At 39.5% G+C, this 18,394-nt stretch overlaps 1 protein-coding gene across 1 annotated transcript in view; it reads left to right on the forward strand.

Annotated features, from left to right (window-relative positions):
* Positions 1-6,656: 6,656 nt before the first annotated feature.
* LOC104542070 (sodium-driven chloride bicarbonate exchanger-like) overlaps positions 6,657-18,394 on the forward strand; it is a gene marked incomplete at both ends in the record, with an annotated part of 17,718 nt that continues 5,980 nt past the window's right edge. Inside the window, 2 exons of the mRNA XM_010186276.1 lie at positions 6,657-6,803; positions 17,591-17,729. Of these exons, the coding sequence (XP_010184578.1) occupies positions 6,657-6,803; positions 17,591-17,729 (286 nt within the window). The remainder of the gene's footprint in view (positions 6,804-17,590; positions 17,730-18,394) is intronic.

An 18,394-nucleotide genomic window follows, 5' to 3' on the forward strand; every position in this document is an offset into this window, starting at 1 on the left:
GCAATGCTTGTTGGACTTAGGAGAGTAGAATATAAGCTGTGGGAGTAAAGAGTTGGAGATAGATTTGGGTTAGCCTATGCCTGAAGTGTCGGATGTGGCTGTATCGCTGTAGGTCTCTACAAAAAGGTCTCTTAAAAAGAACCATTTTGGCTTTACAAGCACAGAACTGTTTCATTTTGTTGCCTACCAGGTGCTCTAGCTTGTTCCATTTGCCATTTGTAAGGCTCATCTTTCTGTAGTGCCTCTCTTCTGGGTTTGTCTCCTTTTTCCCTTGTCTCTCAATATTCCTTGAGATCTCACTTTTCTGCTGAGCTGTGCTTGCACTCTGGCCTTGTCAGTCACCTGGTTTGGTCCTTTCGCGTGGGCCTCTTGTCCCCTCCCAGGTGTTCCCGTGTCTGTGGGAAGATGATTCACCTTGAAGATTTATGAATAACTCTGCAGGACATTTTCACAAAATCTCTTTGAAAGTTCACATGAAGAGTAATGACGTAGTGAAAGCAAACAAGATATCATGGAGTGTTGGCTGAATGCCACAATCTTGTCATAAGCATGATCATAAGCTCTGGGTTTCGAACTTTGACTTTGCTCTAAGCTTATCTGGCAAGAAGCCTCTACAGTATTTGTGGGGACTAATATTTCCAAATATTTCACCTTGTGAAATTCTCTTATTTCGTAAGTGAAATGGGCATAGACCTGCTTGCTGTGATTGGTGAAAGCTGCAGAACTGCAGGATCAGAAGACAGAAACATTCTGGTTTTAACATACAGCTGCGCTAGTACTGAGTTTGCTTTTTTTGTTGCTAATTTAGAAATATAGGTCAAATTCTTCCCTCCAATAACTGCAGCTTCACTTTCCATCAGTGGAAGATGTGTGTGTGTCTGAGAGGGTCCTTTTACATTCTGTATCTGCTGACTTTTTTTTCCTACTGTCTGGCAAGGTCTGAGACCCAATCTCCTGATAGCACCATGCACACACCACCAGTGGACTCCTCTAGAGGAACATCAGGAAATAGGAATGAACATCAGTCAGCTGAAAAGATTTTTTAGCCCAGCCACAACCTGGAAGAATCTTTTGTTAAAAGAAGTGATTTGTTGGCGGGGTAGTGATTGATGGAGTCTCTTTAAAAGGTTCTTAGCCTTAATGACTTCAGTGAGATGCTCTTATCCTCCATGTTCAGTATGTCCTTAATGTTTTATTGTTCTATTTTTTTTTTCTAACCAGTTTCTGTGGTACTTTAACCCAGAACATAAGTTGCATGTATGGTCTAAAAAATTTGTGAAGGCTTTCTTGTCAGTTCCTCCAAATTAGAGCATGAAAAAAGGTGAAAAATGTCCCTCGAGCAAAGCATAACCACAAACAGCAATGTAAATTGTTGGTAAGGAAGCACTGCTTTTGTCTTTTCTGCTTTCCCTAGCTCTGCCTCCCTGCTGCACTACAATAATGAATCATGAGTCATGTACTCTCTACTCCTACACAATTCACTGTAATCACTTTTGCTCCTATAAGGAAAAAGGCATTTTTTTAAACTCTGCATAGACTGCTGTGTTTTTCTGTATGTACCTCACTGTTCATTTTTGAGAGCATGGAAAATTGCATTTGGTTCACCTCTAGCTGGCAACACATAAAAGAGGCTTCAAAGCAGTGAGTGTTTTCGAGAGGAGGGAGAAACCCCTCCTGTCCTGCTGAGGTCTGTAGACATTTGAGGCTTGGCTTGAACCACTGGCAAAATATTCTCTCTCAAGGCATCTTGACTTTGTAGTGTGTTTTCTTAGTAGGTCACAGAAGCCTGCCTCTGCTCTTTCTGGAGGTATTTCTAGACCCATCTGTTTCCTTATATGACCCCATCCTCCGTGCCTATGAGCAGGGATCTGAAACCTTGGTCTCAGCAGGTGCCTGAGGCAGGTTGGGATCATTCCAGGTGGAAGGCAGCACAGGCAGATGTCTCGTGTGCTCATGGATGATCAGATCCAGGACGGGCCTTTTTTTATGCAGTAGGCACCAACTTGGCTGATTCACTAAGGAGCTCTTAAAGCACCCACTTGAGTCCCACATCCATGGTGGAACATCAAGGGCTGTGGAGCCTCTACTGATGGGGAAGTGGGAGGTGAACGTGCTTCATACGTGTGTTCTTCCTACCAAATGGGTGTGTGTTTTCTTTGTTAAAATTGTGTTTCAAAGGAGAATGGGAGACACTGGGGCAAAAATATCTGTACTCTTAGCATTCCATTAAAAATATCTTAATTCCTCTAAATTAAGGGAAACATTTACAATTCCTTTTTCTCCATCTCCATTTTTTCCCTTGCAACGTCACATTCATTCAGATAATTGCAATGGGATTTCCAGAAGTTCCTAAGTTCAGTTGTCAAGCGCCATAGGTTATAATGGGATATATGTTTTCAAAGCTTTAGAAATCCCACTACATTTATTTTTTTTCCATTTACTTAATAATGTGTGTATTATTTACATGTTTATATATATTTAATTTAGCTAGGACTAGCTTCTGTTTTAAAGACCCAGAATGCCAGGTTCTGAAAACCATTTTTAGATGTTACATCTGTCATTTTCAAGGGCTATACAGACAATGCTTGCTTTTCTGAGCTTGCCTGTTTTGATGGTTAGTTTGCTATTGGGTTCTTAAAACAAAATCTGGGTGTAAGGAAGAATTTCTTCTTTGGAATACAGTAACTGCAGACAACCCTTCCAGTTGGATTTTATTCTGAGAAATGTCTCTGCAAGATATGTTGATGGTAATAATGTGTATTTCATATCTGTCTTTTCTAGGGCAAAGAATTCATACCTTCACAAAGTGGAGATATTTATAGCACAATACACTTTTTTGTCAAAAGTTTAGGGGAAATTTTGATTTTTACATATGTGGATATGTACTTTCCTCTGAAAATTAAATATAACTAACAGGATCTCTTTCGAAAATTTTACAGTATAATTTGGATTTATTAACATAATCCTGTAAAAAATAAAAAGAACACTTTATAAAAAGGGTCATTATTTCTTTAATCCTTAAAATATTTTTATTTAAGGAGTGTTTTAATGCTTAGAAGGTAAACCACAAGGGGCCAAAGCCTCTTACACTCTAAATGCATTGATTTGAACTGACTTCATATTCTAGGGTTTGTTCCCCAGCTATATGCAATTTGATTAAGAACAGACTTTTTGAAAACCCAATCTAACAGCATCGTGTAAAAGTGACATTGCAGAGCAGATCAATTCAGCGCATTGCATTTCTTTAATAAGCTTTCCGATTGTAAATAATCTTTGTATATTAATGTATTTTCTCAGAGGTTCAGTTTTTAAAAATGAATCGCTTCTAAATCCTAATACTGAAAATATTTATGCATGTGCTTATGTTTAGCCTTCCTAGTGGCACATAAATCTGCAATAAATCAACATTGTAGTTAAGAATGTGCTTTTGCAGGAACAAAACCTTAGTCTTCCCATGATAAAACTCTATTGATATCACTGTAAGGTTAGTTGAAAAAGCTTAGGAAGACCAGATAGATCCTATGGCTTATTGAAAGCTAAATGAATTCTGATTTTTAAAATTGTAACATGACTTAAACATAACATAACATAATCAAGATCTTACACTAAATAGAGGTGCTGAAGTTATAAAGATATCTGTTATTAAGAAAAAGTAATCTTTCTCCAATTTTGCATTTTTGGGGAGGAAACGTGCTTCCATTGGTGTCACCTGGAATTCTAGCCTTGCTGTCGGTGATGTTCAGAAGCTGTCTGCAGCCTGTAGTCGTGTTATGTGCAGCCAGAAATCTTCTAATAACTGCTTCTGTGCACAACATTAAAATGACAGAGTCTAGCTGATTCTTGGGACTTGCTTATGGTAATGGGAATAAAACAAAATCCTCTTTAGATCCTCTTGAAATACAGAATGTTTGGAAAAACGTTGTTTTGGAGAACTCCTTATTTTAGAATTGTGGCTTAAAGGTTACTTTGGTGTTTATGTTAGAAGTTTTCTATTAAGCAGAGTTATTTTTTATTCTCATCTTCAAATTATTTTCATGCTCAAATAATGTAAGTCTTTGGAGGGGGGGAAGTCTGTTGAGGAACTTCATTGGAACAGGTGTGGGTGCTCCTCTCCAGAGTAAGGCAGCAATACATTGTCTGTCAGAGGAAGCGCGGGGTTTCTGCCCTGCTCTGTCCTGAAGACTGAGAGGAGACTCCTGGTTGCCATTCTGGGCTTGGGAAATTCACAAAGCTCACTGGAAACTCAACTCTTCTTTGGTAATGTCTCAGTCAACATGTACAGGAAAAAAAGTACCTTACTTTCTGGGCACTTGATTATAATCTTTACCAGCAAAGGGTTCTTGGAGTAAGGTTATTTTACTCATTGGATTTCTTTTGTCTTATCTCTTTTTTTTTACCCCTGCTTCTATCATTCACTGTTATTTTGCCAGTAATTTAGAACTGGTTTTTTTTTTCTTTTGTTCCCAGCTGATAGTTTTTTGCTCCACAATTGTGCTCTTTTAATAAACCAGAACTTAACTCTTTATTCAGATTTTTTTACTTTCCTTTTTGCTCTGTCATTTTTGCAGAGAAAACAATTTTTTCCCCTGCCGATTTCTTTTTTCCCCTCTTATTTGCCTGAACCTGTTGCTAGGACCTAGATTCCTCTCTACATTTATTGAAATTATGCCTTGGTAATACTCTGTTGGCCTCAGTAAGTTCACACAGAAGGAATAAATCCATTTTGCTTTTTCTTGGTTATCCATTTCAGTTTCCTGCTTTATTTCAGTGTGAACTGGTCCTGTCTGCTTGTGGAGAATTGTTGTGGTATTCACACACGTGAAGGTTGTGGCATTTTAGGGCCCGTTTCCCAGTTTATTGAGTAAAGAACAGTCTGGACTCAAGTCCTGGATTCAGCTCTGGAAATTAATTGAAGTGTGAACCTGAATCTGCATCTCCTGATGCAGGTACAACCTGAGCATTGAAGTGGCACAAAACTAGGATAAGCATGCCCACTTCTATCACAAAGCAGTAGGACTATTAAATTGCTAAATTAAAAAAGCAATCTCTTTGCACCTCTGGAAATGATTGAAGTCTTAGGAAGGATAACACCATTCCTTTCAAGACATTGTTTTGGTTTTTTTTTCTTCTACCCAAGGAAGAGGACAAATAAGTGTTGAGTACTACATTACCACTGTACTGCAGTATCTTTTTAATGAATTCCTTTTATGGAATGCGTTTTTCCATGTTTCGTGCACCACTGAGTGCAGTACATTTGAAATGCACCAAAGGCAGCAATTCTCTTTAAATTGTTTCTTGGGTTAAATGTAATAAGCAAGAAGAAAGAGGTATCTTAAAAATAAATTAAAAAAAATAAAATTCAACTTGTGGCCTTTGCTTCAGAAAAATCTCTTGACTCTGCAAGGATAATCTCCCAAAAATTGTTGCCTCTGCTTTCTAGTCTCCTTTACGTGAATGAAGGTTGAGGAAGTAACTAGGAGGATGTCCTGCCTTTTCTCTTTTCTCCAGCCTCTTTAGCCCTGCCTCTGCAGAGAATTCCTGTCAGCCTTGAATTTCTTCGATGCATTGTGACAAATGCTGCCTTGCTGTGTTTTCTGCCCCCGCTGGAGTCTCCATGGGATTAGAGATCACGTGCCACCTTAGCTTAATGTTCTTGACCTTTTTCAGATGATTGACGCTGCTGAATGATTACAGCAAAGCAGCAATTATCCACTAGCTGTGTTATGCTCATTTCAAGGAGAAAATAAATGTTATTTGAGATGAGTAACCTGGGCTGTGTCTTTGTGCTCAGTCAATGTAGGTGACCTGTCTGCAGTGAGTCGTGTTTCCCTTCCCATTTGTTCGGTTTTGCGGTACTTTATGCACATTTCCCCTGTACTCTCCCCCTTCTAAATGCCTTACTGTTCTCTGATCCTGTAAGCCCACATAGCTAAGAGCTAAATCTTTTGGACTTGATCAGCAACAGAAAAATTCCTTGGGCTCAAAGGCTCAAAGGTGGTGGCTGGCATGGCTCTGTGTACCTTCTCATGTATTTAAAAAAATAAAATAGAAGAAGTGAAATCACCCTAAGCTACCAGCAACGTATTTATGATGTAAGCACATAAAGTGGTGGAGGGATTTTGCAGTCTAGCTTCCACAGTGTTTTTTGTCTTTTTTGGTCTCTCTCTCTTACCCCCCCGCCCGTTCAGTGAATTTCCCACAAGAATTCTGTCAGGGTTTGGCTCATAAATAGCAATGAGTTTTGTAAAGTTCCTGTACACAGAAAGGAAACAGCAACTTTACCAAATGTTCAATGCAAAGAGATCCATGTGTCTCTTCATGTTACTGTTTTGGAAGACATTTTACTGAACATCTGTCTGGCTTTAATGAAAGTTCACACATAGAGATGCAAATTTGAAGAAAAAAATATAGATCTGGCACTGCATCATAAGGACTTCAGTACTGGGATTTTGTCCTGTATCAAGTGTTTGTGTATCTGTGACGCTACATCGTCTTCGTTGTAAACAATAGTGTTAAAACTATAAACATTAGAATAATCAATGTTATACAGTTACACAGTTATAATAATTATTATACATTTAATGCCATTATGGTTATTAATATTGTCATTATATTGCCACAGCCCCTTTTTAAAGGGTAACTTTTTTTACCTACAGGCCATCGAACATTGTTCATTGGAGTTCACGTGCCACTGGGTGGAAGAAAAAGTCACCGACGCCATAGGCACCGTGGACATAAACACAGAAAGAGAGACAGAGAGCGAGATTCAGGGTTAGAAGATGGGAGAGAGTCTCCTCCTTTTGGTAAGATAAATTTTATTTTTGCATAGAATAATAAACATCAGTATGATTATGCATGCTGTGTTCTGTTATGACTTGGACGTGATTAGCAGAGGGTTTTGGAGAACCCACCAGAGCCCCTCCAGTCTCTGCTGGAGAGCCAAGATTTGGTCCAGCGTAGGGCTACAAAGATGATCAAGGGAGTGGAGCATCTCCCTTATGAGGAACGGCTCAGGGAGCTGGGTCTCTTTAGTTTGCAGAAGAGGAGACTGAGGGGAGACCTCATTCATGTTTATAAATATATAAAGGGTGAGTGTCACAAGGATGGAGCCAGGCTCTTCTCGGTGACAAACAATGATAAGACAAGGGGTAACGGACACAAACTGGAACACAGGAGGTTCCGCTTAAATTTGAGAAGAAACCTCTTCTCAGTGAGGGTGACAGAGCACTGGACCAGGCTGCCCAGAGAGGTTATGGAGTCTCCTTCTCTGCAGACATTCAAACCCCGCCTGGACGCCTTCCTGTGTGACCTCATCTGGGTGTTCCTGCTCCGGCAGGGGGATTGGACTGGATGAGCTTTTGAGGTCCCTTCCAATCCGTAACGTTCTGTGATTCTGTGTGAAGGGCAGCAGCCAGTGGCAGTCAATAGCTGAGAAATCTCAATATTTCTGCTGTTGTAGGGGACTGTCCATGAGTGTTCTCATAAAGGTAGACTGCTGCCACCACTGAGTGCTTTATGGCACCAGCTGCCCTCAGTGAAGGCTCTGGAGTTATCTGCCTCTAAAATGTAACATAGAGGAGTTGTGGTTCTTTATAATTAGGTTTGTAATAATGTTGATGTTGCTGAAGCTGCAGTATTGTATCAGATATGAGTTGTGATACAGATTGTGTTTGCCTTTTTTCCTAAAAAATGACACTGTTATGTGCTGCTGTGAGATGTGTCTGCTGTCTGAGGACTGGAGGGCAAGCATGAAAAAACACTTTTCAATAAACGAACCTGATATAAAACTCCTAAAATTCTCAAAATTTATATTAAAAAACATTACCAAAACCAGAAAAATGTAGTAATGAATAAATTAGTGAAGCTTTGTCTCAAAACACATGAGAATATTCTCTGCTGTTCCAAAATAAAAAGTATGTGTGCTGAAATGTCCAAGAATATGGCAAGTGTTGAAGATATAATGGAAGCACGTATAGAAAACAGTTTGTCAGTGTGTAATAAAAGAATGTTTTTAAATCATTAGGGAATGTGTCAATGTAATTTCGTTTTACAGAATAGTAATTGTAAGACTTTCTTTTAATCTGAAATTTGTATTCTGTGTTTGGAAAGCTTTGGAGCAAGTAGATAATAAGTGCTGATCGTTAAAGACCTTGAAGTACTCAGATCTTTCACAATGAATTATACTGGGAATGAAACAAAGTCAAGACTTTTTCAAGCTTGGTAGGTGTGAGTAGTGTTTGAATACTGAACAGTAAAGAAAAGATTGGCTGTAGTGGTTCTATCTGGAATGTATTTCAAATGTACAGAGACCCAATACTATATTGAAACTGGTTTCCTGGAATACAACGGAGTTCATAAATTATTAAAATAGTTTTCAAAAAGAGTATGCATATATACATATAATGTCAGATTAAAAAGAAACAACTGAAAGTTACATTAGCCAAGAAGTGAGATATCTTAAACTATGAAGCAATGTCTTCTGTTGAGTCATCTGGTTTTATTCACATGCCAGTATGTGACACATTTTGGCTGAGAACTTCACTCTGTTCTTTCAACTTCTGGAGACCTAGGCTTGTGTCCTTCCTAATGTCAAAAGTAAAACAAGTTAAGTGAAAAGCAGCCTATGTTCAAGAGAGCTCCAAGAGTGGAATAGCAGTAATATGAAAAAGGTAGCTTGGAATTGCATTTGTAAGTTGGTGTTCACAGCCCTCGTCTGCAGGTGTACTCGTTGTACTTGTTTGGAGTAAGTGCAGGATTGCACTTTTGTAAGTCACATTTTCACTTGTAAAGGGATTATAACTACCAATAGTGTGTAAGTCATGTCATGTAAATTATTACTTTTGTAAAGCCCAGGACACGCAAGATACAGGCCAGAAACATGCAAGACTTTTCTAGAGCCATTATGTTGAAGATACTCTTCAAAATGCTTGGATGATAATGATTTGAAGGAGCCAAAGATAGAACTACCAAGGATTCAGAAAAAACTGGAAATATCTAATTTTTCCACCCTGAAATAATGTCTAAGCGTTAAAATTTGAGGATTCTTCCCCTTGGCTGTCTGGCTCCTGGAATTTTGGCCAGAGAACCAGACTTTGACATCTGTCCATCCAGGCAGAAATGTGGGAGCCATAGACAAAAGTCATAGGGATTTGCCTTATGAAGGCAAGTCTGAAAATTATACAGTGATGGAGGAGTCAAGCACAATCAGAGCAGGCAGACAAAATTATGCAGGGATTAATCATCTGTGTCCACATCCTCGCTTTTACTGTGGATTTTCCTTACAGGCGTTTTGGACAGGTTGTTGTGCTGCCTGGGGAGAAGCATTGCCTCTAAAGAGAGAATATAAGCATAATTTTCCTGTGCTTTATTTATACAGAGGGAACAACAGATACTTCCTGAATTAAATCTGAATCTACTAAACCTCAGTAACACTTCTTAGCTCTCATTCCCCGAGACCACAAGGTTCTAACACTACCCAGAGGCTGAAGGAAAAGAGCAAGGAAGAAAAATGTACTTCCTATTCTTGATGTATAACTCAGTATGAGGGTCTGTGCTACTGAAGAGAGGAGATCCAAAATAGTGCCTTAATTTATGAATCATTCTGATTTAATTGAACACACATAGCTCCCTCTCACCACATACCCCTTTTAACGCATTTCTGCTGAATAGTAGGAGGCTGTATTCTTGGGAACTGAGGGGAGGAGGGGAGAGAAGAAACGTTTCAAGAAGCAGGTGCAAGAAGAAAGGTAGAGAAAATAAGCACTATGAGACCAGCTGATAGAAAACAGTGCTTTGAAGTAAGTTGGAAAAATACGTTAGGATTTTTTATGATATAAGAGAATAAATTAGCAGTGTTTTGAAGCAGTGAAGTATGAAAGGAGGTACAATAAAAGCCAAAGATGCAACAACTGAGTAATAGAGATGCTGGAACAAGTAAAGGCCTGAAATATTCAGACATGAAGTGCTCCAGACTACTCAGTTAACCAGGCATGGGATGAAGCATTATTTTTTGTCATAATTTATAACTCTGTTACTTCGTCTGTGAAGTTCCATTAGGTGCAGATCTTGCTCAGCTATCCCTGCATTCAAGGAGCTATGGCACAGGTAGTGCTGTGGGGCTGTGCAGGCCCCACTCAGAGTGGACTGGTGCCTGGTTTCTATCCAGTGGAAAACAATTTCTTAAACAGTTTCCTTTGTATCAATATGGCTAGAAAACACCTGTATTCCATGTAATACCCATACTTCCTGGTAATCTGTTTGAATTCTGGCTGGGGAAGCTGTACCAGATACTTTCTAAGGGAAGGTTTCTGCAGATAATAGATTTTTTAGAACATTCTGATGGCAGCTCATAAGCATTTTCTTTTATCTTCTACTGTCCTTTTTCAGAAATAACCTGAGTGTTCATGGTGTGCAGATTCAGAGCCTGTAGACAAATAATAGGTAGAATTTGTAGTTAGTAGAATAAAAAGGAGTAGAGTCCTGTCATTTGGGGCTACAAATCAGTTACTCAAGTTTTATTTTTGTTTTCCCCACACCTGGTTCTTGCTATCTGTCTGTTGCCTCTTGATGAGATGAGGTTGTACAAGATGTTTCCATTTTGCCATAGTGATGTGCCTTTGAATTGCGTAATTTGCAGATTACATGATGTTGTGGTTTAGGGCTGGGCTGGCCACTAAATCCTGGCCAGGCGCTCTCTGTTACCCCCTCTGCCCTCCAGAAAGGAAGAGAAAAAAGAATAAGGGAGAGAGACTTTACAGGTTGGAAAATAATACTAACAGATTTAATAAAACAATAATACTAATACTACAGGATAATAATGTAAATAGGAAAATAATGAAATACATACAAATACATATAAATATATATACAAAACCAATATAAAATCCTCCCCCCAATGACGAATACGTCACCAGAGGCTCTGCGGAGCAGGGCACTGGTAAAGTTCCAGTCCAGACTCTGCAGCAGTGGGAGCTGATGCAGGAACTCACGAATCAGGATCAGCGGCAGAAGAACCAGCAGGGTCTGCTCGGACTTCAGCCATGGCAGGATCGAGACGGATGGAAGTGTCCAAGATGGAAGAAAGGCTCCAAGATGGAAGAAGGGTCCAGACCCTCATGATCCCTCAGCTTTATACTGAATATGACGTATGTGGGATGGAATACCTAGTTGGTCAGTTTTGGGTCTGCTTCCTCCCCTGTAGGCACAGATGTGGCATCCATGGTGAGGCAATTGGCCTTGAGCTTGTCGTTGTAGCAGCACTTACTGAAAACCATGCTGCTAGTTTTCAGCAAGTTCGGCCACTTAAAAAAGAGACTGAGCTGAAAAGTAAAATCACTAAATAGAAAATTAGTTTTATTTAGCTCAGACCAGAACATATGGCTTGCTCGTAGAGACGCTTTTTGGGTAGTAAAAATGGTAAACTAAGTGATGTCAGGGTTTAGATTTCTGCCATTTTGCCTCATATATTTTTGGGAGAAAAGGAGAAATCCAGTGAAATTATCCACTCTCATTAAAAATGCAGTAATGCAGTTTGTTTTATGGAAGATTTAGTGTTCCCACCTGAAATGGTGCTGTTGTAATTAAGGCCCCAGTTACATGCCCCCTTTAAGCTCCCCTCCTCCACAGCTTTTCTTGTGGGGCCAGAATTGTGGCTGTTCTGTGAATTAAATTAGGGGATTGATGCAAATTAAAACTAGTTTGGCAAAAAAGCTGTTTCTAGCAGCTCCCTGGTGCTGTTTGCTGGGAGGGCGATGGGTGCCAGCCGCTGTGGGCTGCAGGGCCACCAGCCAGCCAGGACTGCTCCAGCAGCTCTGTGGGTCAAGGTGGCTCTGAAAGTCTGGTGCAGGTTTCCCTTTAGTTGGCAAGGTTGCACTTGCTTGGTATGCACATAGATTTTAGTGGCAGTTTTCAGTGGTTCTTTTGATGTCTGTTTTTTGCCTATAACCAGTGAAACAGCTCTCTTGTAGTTGCACTTATGAGTTAAAGATATTTCTGTTTCTGTTCTAAAGAACAGGTGAAATATGAAGACTTTAGCTCTCAGCAGGGTGTCTTTAAGGACGGGTTTCGTGAGGTTGAAGTGAACACAGCTGTGAGGACTGGGGTTTGATTTCAGCCTCCTGTGGTGTCTTCTACAACTAGACACAGCTGAGGCTTGTGCAGAGTTTGGTTTGTTCTTTTAAGAAATCTGGCTTTCATCATCTCTAGTTTTAAAGAGGCTTAAATTTGTAATTCATTATATTGGATGTGGCAAGGGAAGCTGGAGTGGCCTTCCAAGTGGCCCTGGAGGTGAGCCTGGCAGAGAACTGTACGCAGGGTTCAGGAAAGGCTCTCTGAAGGTAATGCAAGCAAAAAAGTTAATTGTAAAGAGGAAGTTTTCTTGATTGCTAGACGGGCTTGAAGAAAATATAATGAGAGGGCTCAGCTGGCTATATTTGGTAGCTAACTTCAAGCCTCAGAGTATTAATGAGGCAAATTTAGTTATTTGTAGAATATGACTGTTAAGAGAATTCTCCTACCATTAACTATAGACTTTGTCTGTTGAAGGATGAACTTGGAAATTTGAATCTCTGGGCAGCTGTGGAACAGATTGCAGCAAATCTGGATTAAAGTAATTTATCATAACTGCAGTTTTAAGAGTCTAGCAAAAAGAGGAGAATTGATGCTCAGGAATTGTCCATATTGTCAGATCCAAGAGATAACATTATTTGTCATAGTCCTGAGGTGATCAAAACAATTCATGTGAAGAAAATGCAGAGAGAGCTTCCTGAAAACAAGATTATATATATCTAGGGACAAAGTGCCAGAGGGGCAAGCAAGGGAATACTTTCTCCCAACCTAAAACATGGTTTCTTAGGTCTGTGAAAAGATTTTCAGAAGTGTGCTGTATGGCTGTGTACTGGTTTATGTGAATTTCAGTTATGTAAATTTTGTTTTCATTTTTATAATGTTTTTTATTTTTTTTAAAACAAATTTTTTATTTTTTTAATTTTTGTTTTTTAATTTTTTTAATTTAAGTTTGCATAATTAATATTACTTTAATGTGAATGTACAGGAGCATGAGGCATGAACTAAATCTTGTCTATGATGTTTACTGTCATACGTGAACTTCTGTAATGTTTTATTGTAACGCTTAGCATGTTTTCTAATGGAGGAAAAGTAAATGTCACCCCTACATCTACTGACTCCAATACGAAGTATTACCCTACTAATACTACTCTTAAATGCATGTTCTCAGCAGGCTTAGAAATACAGAAACCTGTTCTGACAATTCAGCTAATATTACCAGAAATACGTTTTTGCACGCTTCCTAGAGTTTATCAAGAGCAGAGGACAAAATCTGGATACATCTTATGCATACCCAAGGCTGTGTTTCTGCTTGTAGTATGGCTTGGGCAGATTGCCTGCAGTTCTGCCTGATGGCAGGGTGATTTGTCTCAGGAGAAATCCTGGCACGCACCAAGTTGCTCCGAGTGATGCAGTGGAGCAGGTTGTTTGCTGGGCTCAATTTCTGTGGAGTGATGGAGAATGATCCTGCTTTCTTATCCCAGTGCAAGTGCTGACTTCACCTTGTTCCCTTAGGCAAGAGGGAGCTGTCCTGACGCAGAATTCCGGTTGCACTTGGGGAAGTTTTAAATGGGGGAAATGCCAGCTGTGGTTCTTCCCCACACGTGGTTTGCAAGGTGGAATGGAGATGCAGGCCGCTGTCCCCTCCTGCCTGCACTCAGCACTGTTCCAGGAAGCAGCTCCTTGTGTTGCCCTCTGAGAATTGCCTTATTAGCAGTTCTGGCTTTCTGTTCTGCTGTTTTGGCATGTCTGTGCCCATATCTTGCTTTTGTTTTAGGGATGTTAATAACTTTACAAAGAGTCACAGTAGAGTCACAGTCATGTTGCTGCAGGGCGACTTCCTTTCTGCAGCACTGAATCCCAGTGTCAATTTGTACTTTCAACAGTAGCCTATTCACCATCTCTTAATTTTTACCCTTTTAACAGTGCAGAGGAGTTATACAGATTTTTAAACCTGGAATACTCATGTTTTCTATGCATGCAATGAATTTGAGGTATCAGAGGTAGTTTGGATGTCTGTGTGAGTACTGCACAGATGGTGTGAGCGCAAGCCCAGAGAAGCCCAGGTATAACACAGAGTCTGGCAAGAGGCTCCCATGGGCTGGTGGAGCCACAGCAAACAGAAAGTTGCTGAGATAGCTCTTCTTGGCTCAGCCAAGCACGGATGGTTCTTGATGGTACTCCTGCTCCTGTCACGTATCAGTCCCAGCTGGTCCAGGAGGATTTCCTGAACTGGTGATGAGCCATTTACTTGGGAGAATCAGCAGGTGCTTATTGTGGAACATTAAATTCACGTTGCTTCTAATATGTCTATGCTCTGATATAAAACAACTCCAGTTGACAGAAATACTAGTGCAGCAAATTAGTCCCATTAATTTATTTTTTTAATTTAATTAGGTTACTTTCATTACTTTTTTGAAGCAACAACAACAGCAATAATAATTTTCTACACTGGCAGTACTACTTGAAGTAGTGATAGACACAGCTAATATCCCAGCCAATTTCTGTTTTCTTAGACTTCAGAAAACATTGAATGCCCTAGTTTGCAAATATTATGGTTCTACACTGAGGATAAAGTTACCGCAGTTTGACAGTCAGCAATGGAGGTATTCTTTTGTGCTGCTTATGAATCACATGGTACTAATTTTCCATATAACACATTGATGACATATTTGTTATTTATGACTCCTGTGAATAAGAGCCAAATCCATCTGGCATTGCTCACATGAGTAATCCTGTTAGCTCAGTTTTATAAGTAGAACCAACAGATCTGATGTAAAAAAAAATAAATGATTGTGTTCTTATTGTTTAATTCTCTTAGAGTTCTGCCCTTGATATAAAATTATTGTACTATAAAGCAAACAATAACTTATTTTTCGGTTTCCATCTTGCTGTCTGAAAATCAAGCTGTGGCTGGCAGGTTTCAGACACCGAATTATAGGAGTGAAGAATGATAGCCAGAATCTAGCAGCTAGTTTTACTGGTGTGTTAACGAGGAAGAAGAGAATTTAGCGCATATTTATTCATTTCTATAGTTTCTTCACTGTTATCAGTCAAGTAGCTGTATGTTACACAGAAGACCCAGTAAGAGCAGATCACAGCAGTAAGGTGTCTCCTTGTTACTGCTCACCTGTCTTTGAGATTGCTGATCCTCTGCTTTTCTTCCCACACTGAAAGCGTCCATTTGCACGAGTATCGTTACTGCCGTAAAACTGTAGCTCTGCTGTACACCACCACTCATTTATTTCTCAACAGTAGCTGTTGTAAATCAGTTCTAACGCTGATTTCATCAGTAGTACAGGATGTTCTTGGCAATGCTTATTCTCAGATTCTCACTGCAGTCCAGCTCTTTACCCAAGTAGCTCGTTTCCTGTTCTGTCACTAATCATATGCACTCGTACTTTGCAAGTTAGTGTCTCTCTGAATTTTGTCCTTCTGGGATGTAGTCTTAACAAGTTGCACACTTCTTGACCAGAATGTATGTTCTAGTCTCAGATTAAATCCTGATGTTGCTATTTACTTTATCCTTCCCTAGAATGTACCAGCTTGTGTATATGAGGAACATAGGGAATTAAAAAAAAATAGGTAGAGAGAGGTGGGAAGGAGATCTCGAACAGAGATTGAAATCATCTTAAAGAAAAAGAGGGCTGAACAGTGAGAGAGAAGAGTAATGAAGGGTAAAGTGGAGGAGGTTGTTGCTGCTCTTTAATGATTCACCAAAAGAGATTTCTGTCCCCTTAGCTGTCCTCCTGCAGTTCCGTTCTCTAGAGCTTAGTAGTACCCGAGCCCATCTCTCTCTCCATCCTCTCCTGTATTTTTTCCTGAATTTCATTTCCTTACTTTGTGAAGGAGTAGGTAGGCTTGACCATGCTGTATCTTTACACTCTATTTAAGCAAATAGACCCAGGTAAAAACTGTCATGTATTGTTTGTGTTTCATTGCTATGGCAGATTTACTACTACTGCCAATAAAGGTATCTTTGCTGCAGAATTTAGTCTTGTGTATCAGTGGACTATTTAATTATATTTGATCAGTGCTGTGTTTGCTCTTTAACTATCAGTGAGTTCTGTCATCTTAGTTTTTCCGAAATTCAGAGAACTTGAGGATCCTATACACTGATGCTCTTCACTGCTAAATGGAAAATACTGTGGCTTGTCTTACAAATACGGTTGTGGAACAGAACTTCCTTTCGACCATGTTCAAGGAATTGCTGAGCTATTCTGCTGTATAATCCATTTTTCAGTTGACTGGCAGCCTGGTCTCTCACAAAGGACTTTTGGTTCCTCTCAGAAAACTAAAATTCATTAGTATTAAAAATAACTATGTATTTCCAGAGAGACTGGGTTTCCTCCTGAGTTTGTTCATTTGAGATTTGCATTTAAATAGGCAAATAGGATTTTAAAAATTGCTTTAAGACTTGCAATACTTGAGCTGTGGACACTGAATATACGCATGCATTAAGGTGTTCTGTGAGTTTTGGAAATTCTGAGAGATAAGAAAAAAGAATAGTATGCCTCCAAAATATACTTAGTGGTCTGCAGTGAAAGGTTAAAAAGAAAATTAACTGGTAATAGGGATGTAAAGGGAAGACAGAGACGGGAAGAATAAAGTGGGGAAGTTGGGACAGATAAGCAACTTGTTCATCTGGAACAGCCAAACCATGTGGAAACAGTTTACAAAGAGGCGGGGGATGCTGGTAGATGTGGATGGTGATGGATTCTTTTTGAAGTTCTGTCCTGGTTGTATATTGACAGTGGAGAGGTTTCTCTTGGTTTCTTTCTCCTGCTAAGTAGGACAAAGAATGCACCTTTAGTGTACCAGTTCTGTGAGCTGAGCTGGATCTGCATTAGATCTGATTTAGACTTACAAGGTGGCAAAGTGGTTTTTGTAACGCTGGAGTAAAGGACTTATATGAGCTTGCTGTATGCCGCTATCTGTGCTGTCTTTTTTCTGTGAGATACGACTCCAGCTTCCAACAGTCACTACTTCTGTATATCGTGTTCTATCTTTAGATGAGGTTGTTTAATCAGCAGACTAAATAACTACAGTAAATAAAGACATCTCAGTCTGAAGGTGTTTGTGTATAAGTATTCTTTCAGCCTAACTGTAATCGTGTGTGGCAGTAGGTGATACTGATGGAGTGTCACGAGGATGGAGCCAGGCTCTTCTCGGTGACAAACAATTATAGGACAAGGGGTAATGGGCACAAACTGGAACACAGGAGGTTCCACTTAAATTTGAGAAGAAACTTCTTCTCAGTGAGGGTGACAGAGCACTGGACCAGACTGCCCAGAGAGGTTGTGGAGTCTCCTTCTCTGCAGACATTCAAAACCCGCCTGGACGCCTTCCTGTGTAACCTCATCTGGGTGTTCCTGCTCCGGCAGGGGGATTGGACTGGATGATCTTTTGAGGTCCCTTCCAATCCCTAACGTTCTGTGATTCTGTGCTTCTGTGAAAGTTTAGTTATTTGCTTGCTTGGCGCAAAAAATTTGTTGTTCTGGACTTGATATTTTTATTTTTTTCCTAGATACCCCATCACAAAGGGTGCAGTTTATTCTTGGAACAGAAGATGATGACGAGGAACACATTCCTCATGATCTCTTTACTGAGCTTGATGAAATTTGTTGGCGTGAAGGAGAGGACGCGGAATGGAGGGAGACGGCGAGGTGAGTGTTTTCATGAGGTTTGAAAAATTTTCTGTAGCTGTTTGTCGCTGGTGTATTGAGGAATGATTTCAAAGCTGTGGCAAGCTTAGTAACAGATTTTGGATATAAAGCTTAAATAAAACCGTAATTTTAATCCTTCGACTGCTAGTATTACAGCAGCATTTGTCATTTCCCAGGGCCAAATGTTTTCATCTGGATTTGTGAAATATAGGTCAGAATGAATATCAAGCGAAAAAATAGAAGTAAACCTATTGTATATAAGAATTAAAAATTACTGCTTTATTAATATTTTAGATTCACATTTTAAGAAACTTTCAAACTTCATATTCTGTTTGAACTCTGAAGAAACAGATAAAATTGCCATTATAAAAAGTTTAAAGCAAGGAATTACTTTACTTTTAACATAATTTAACTATCCACGAACAGTTGATTTTAGACTTTGAGTATTCAATCTTGCATTATTTTGTTTCTGCAAAGTTAGTCTGAAAAGACTGCTTGAATTGTATTTCTGCTGAAAAAGAGAATATTGGAACAGAACTTTTTTTTCATGTTTGTTTCCTTAACCACCTAAGGACGCTGTGACTTGCTTAGTCTCATTAAGACTTTACATTTCCCAGAGATGCTTGCTTCATTTTTCTTCTTAGAACCTTAGTTCTCTCTTTCCC

The sequence above is a fragment of the Mesitornis unicolor genome, unplaced genomic scaffold, assembly GCF_000695765.1.
Source record: "Mesitornis unicolor isolate BGI_N332 unplaced genomic scaffold, ASM69576v1 scaffold48866, whole genome shotgun sequence".
NCBI classification, from domain to species: domain Eukaryota; kingdom Metazoa; phylum Chordata; class Aves; order Mesitornithiformes; family Mesitornithidae; genus Mesitornis; species Mesitornis unicolor.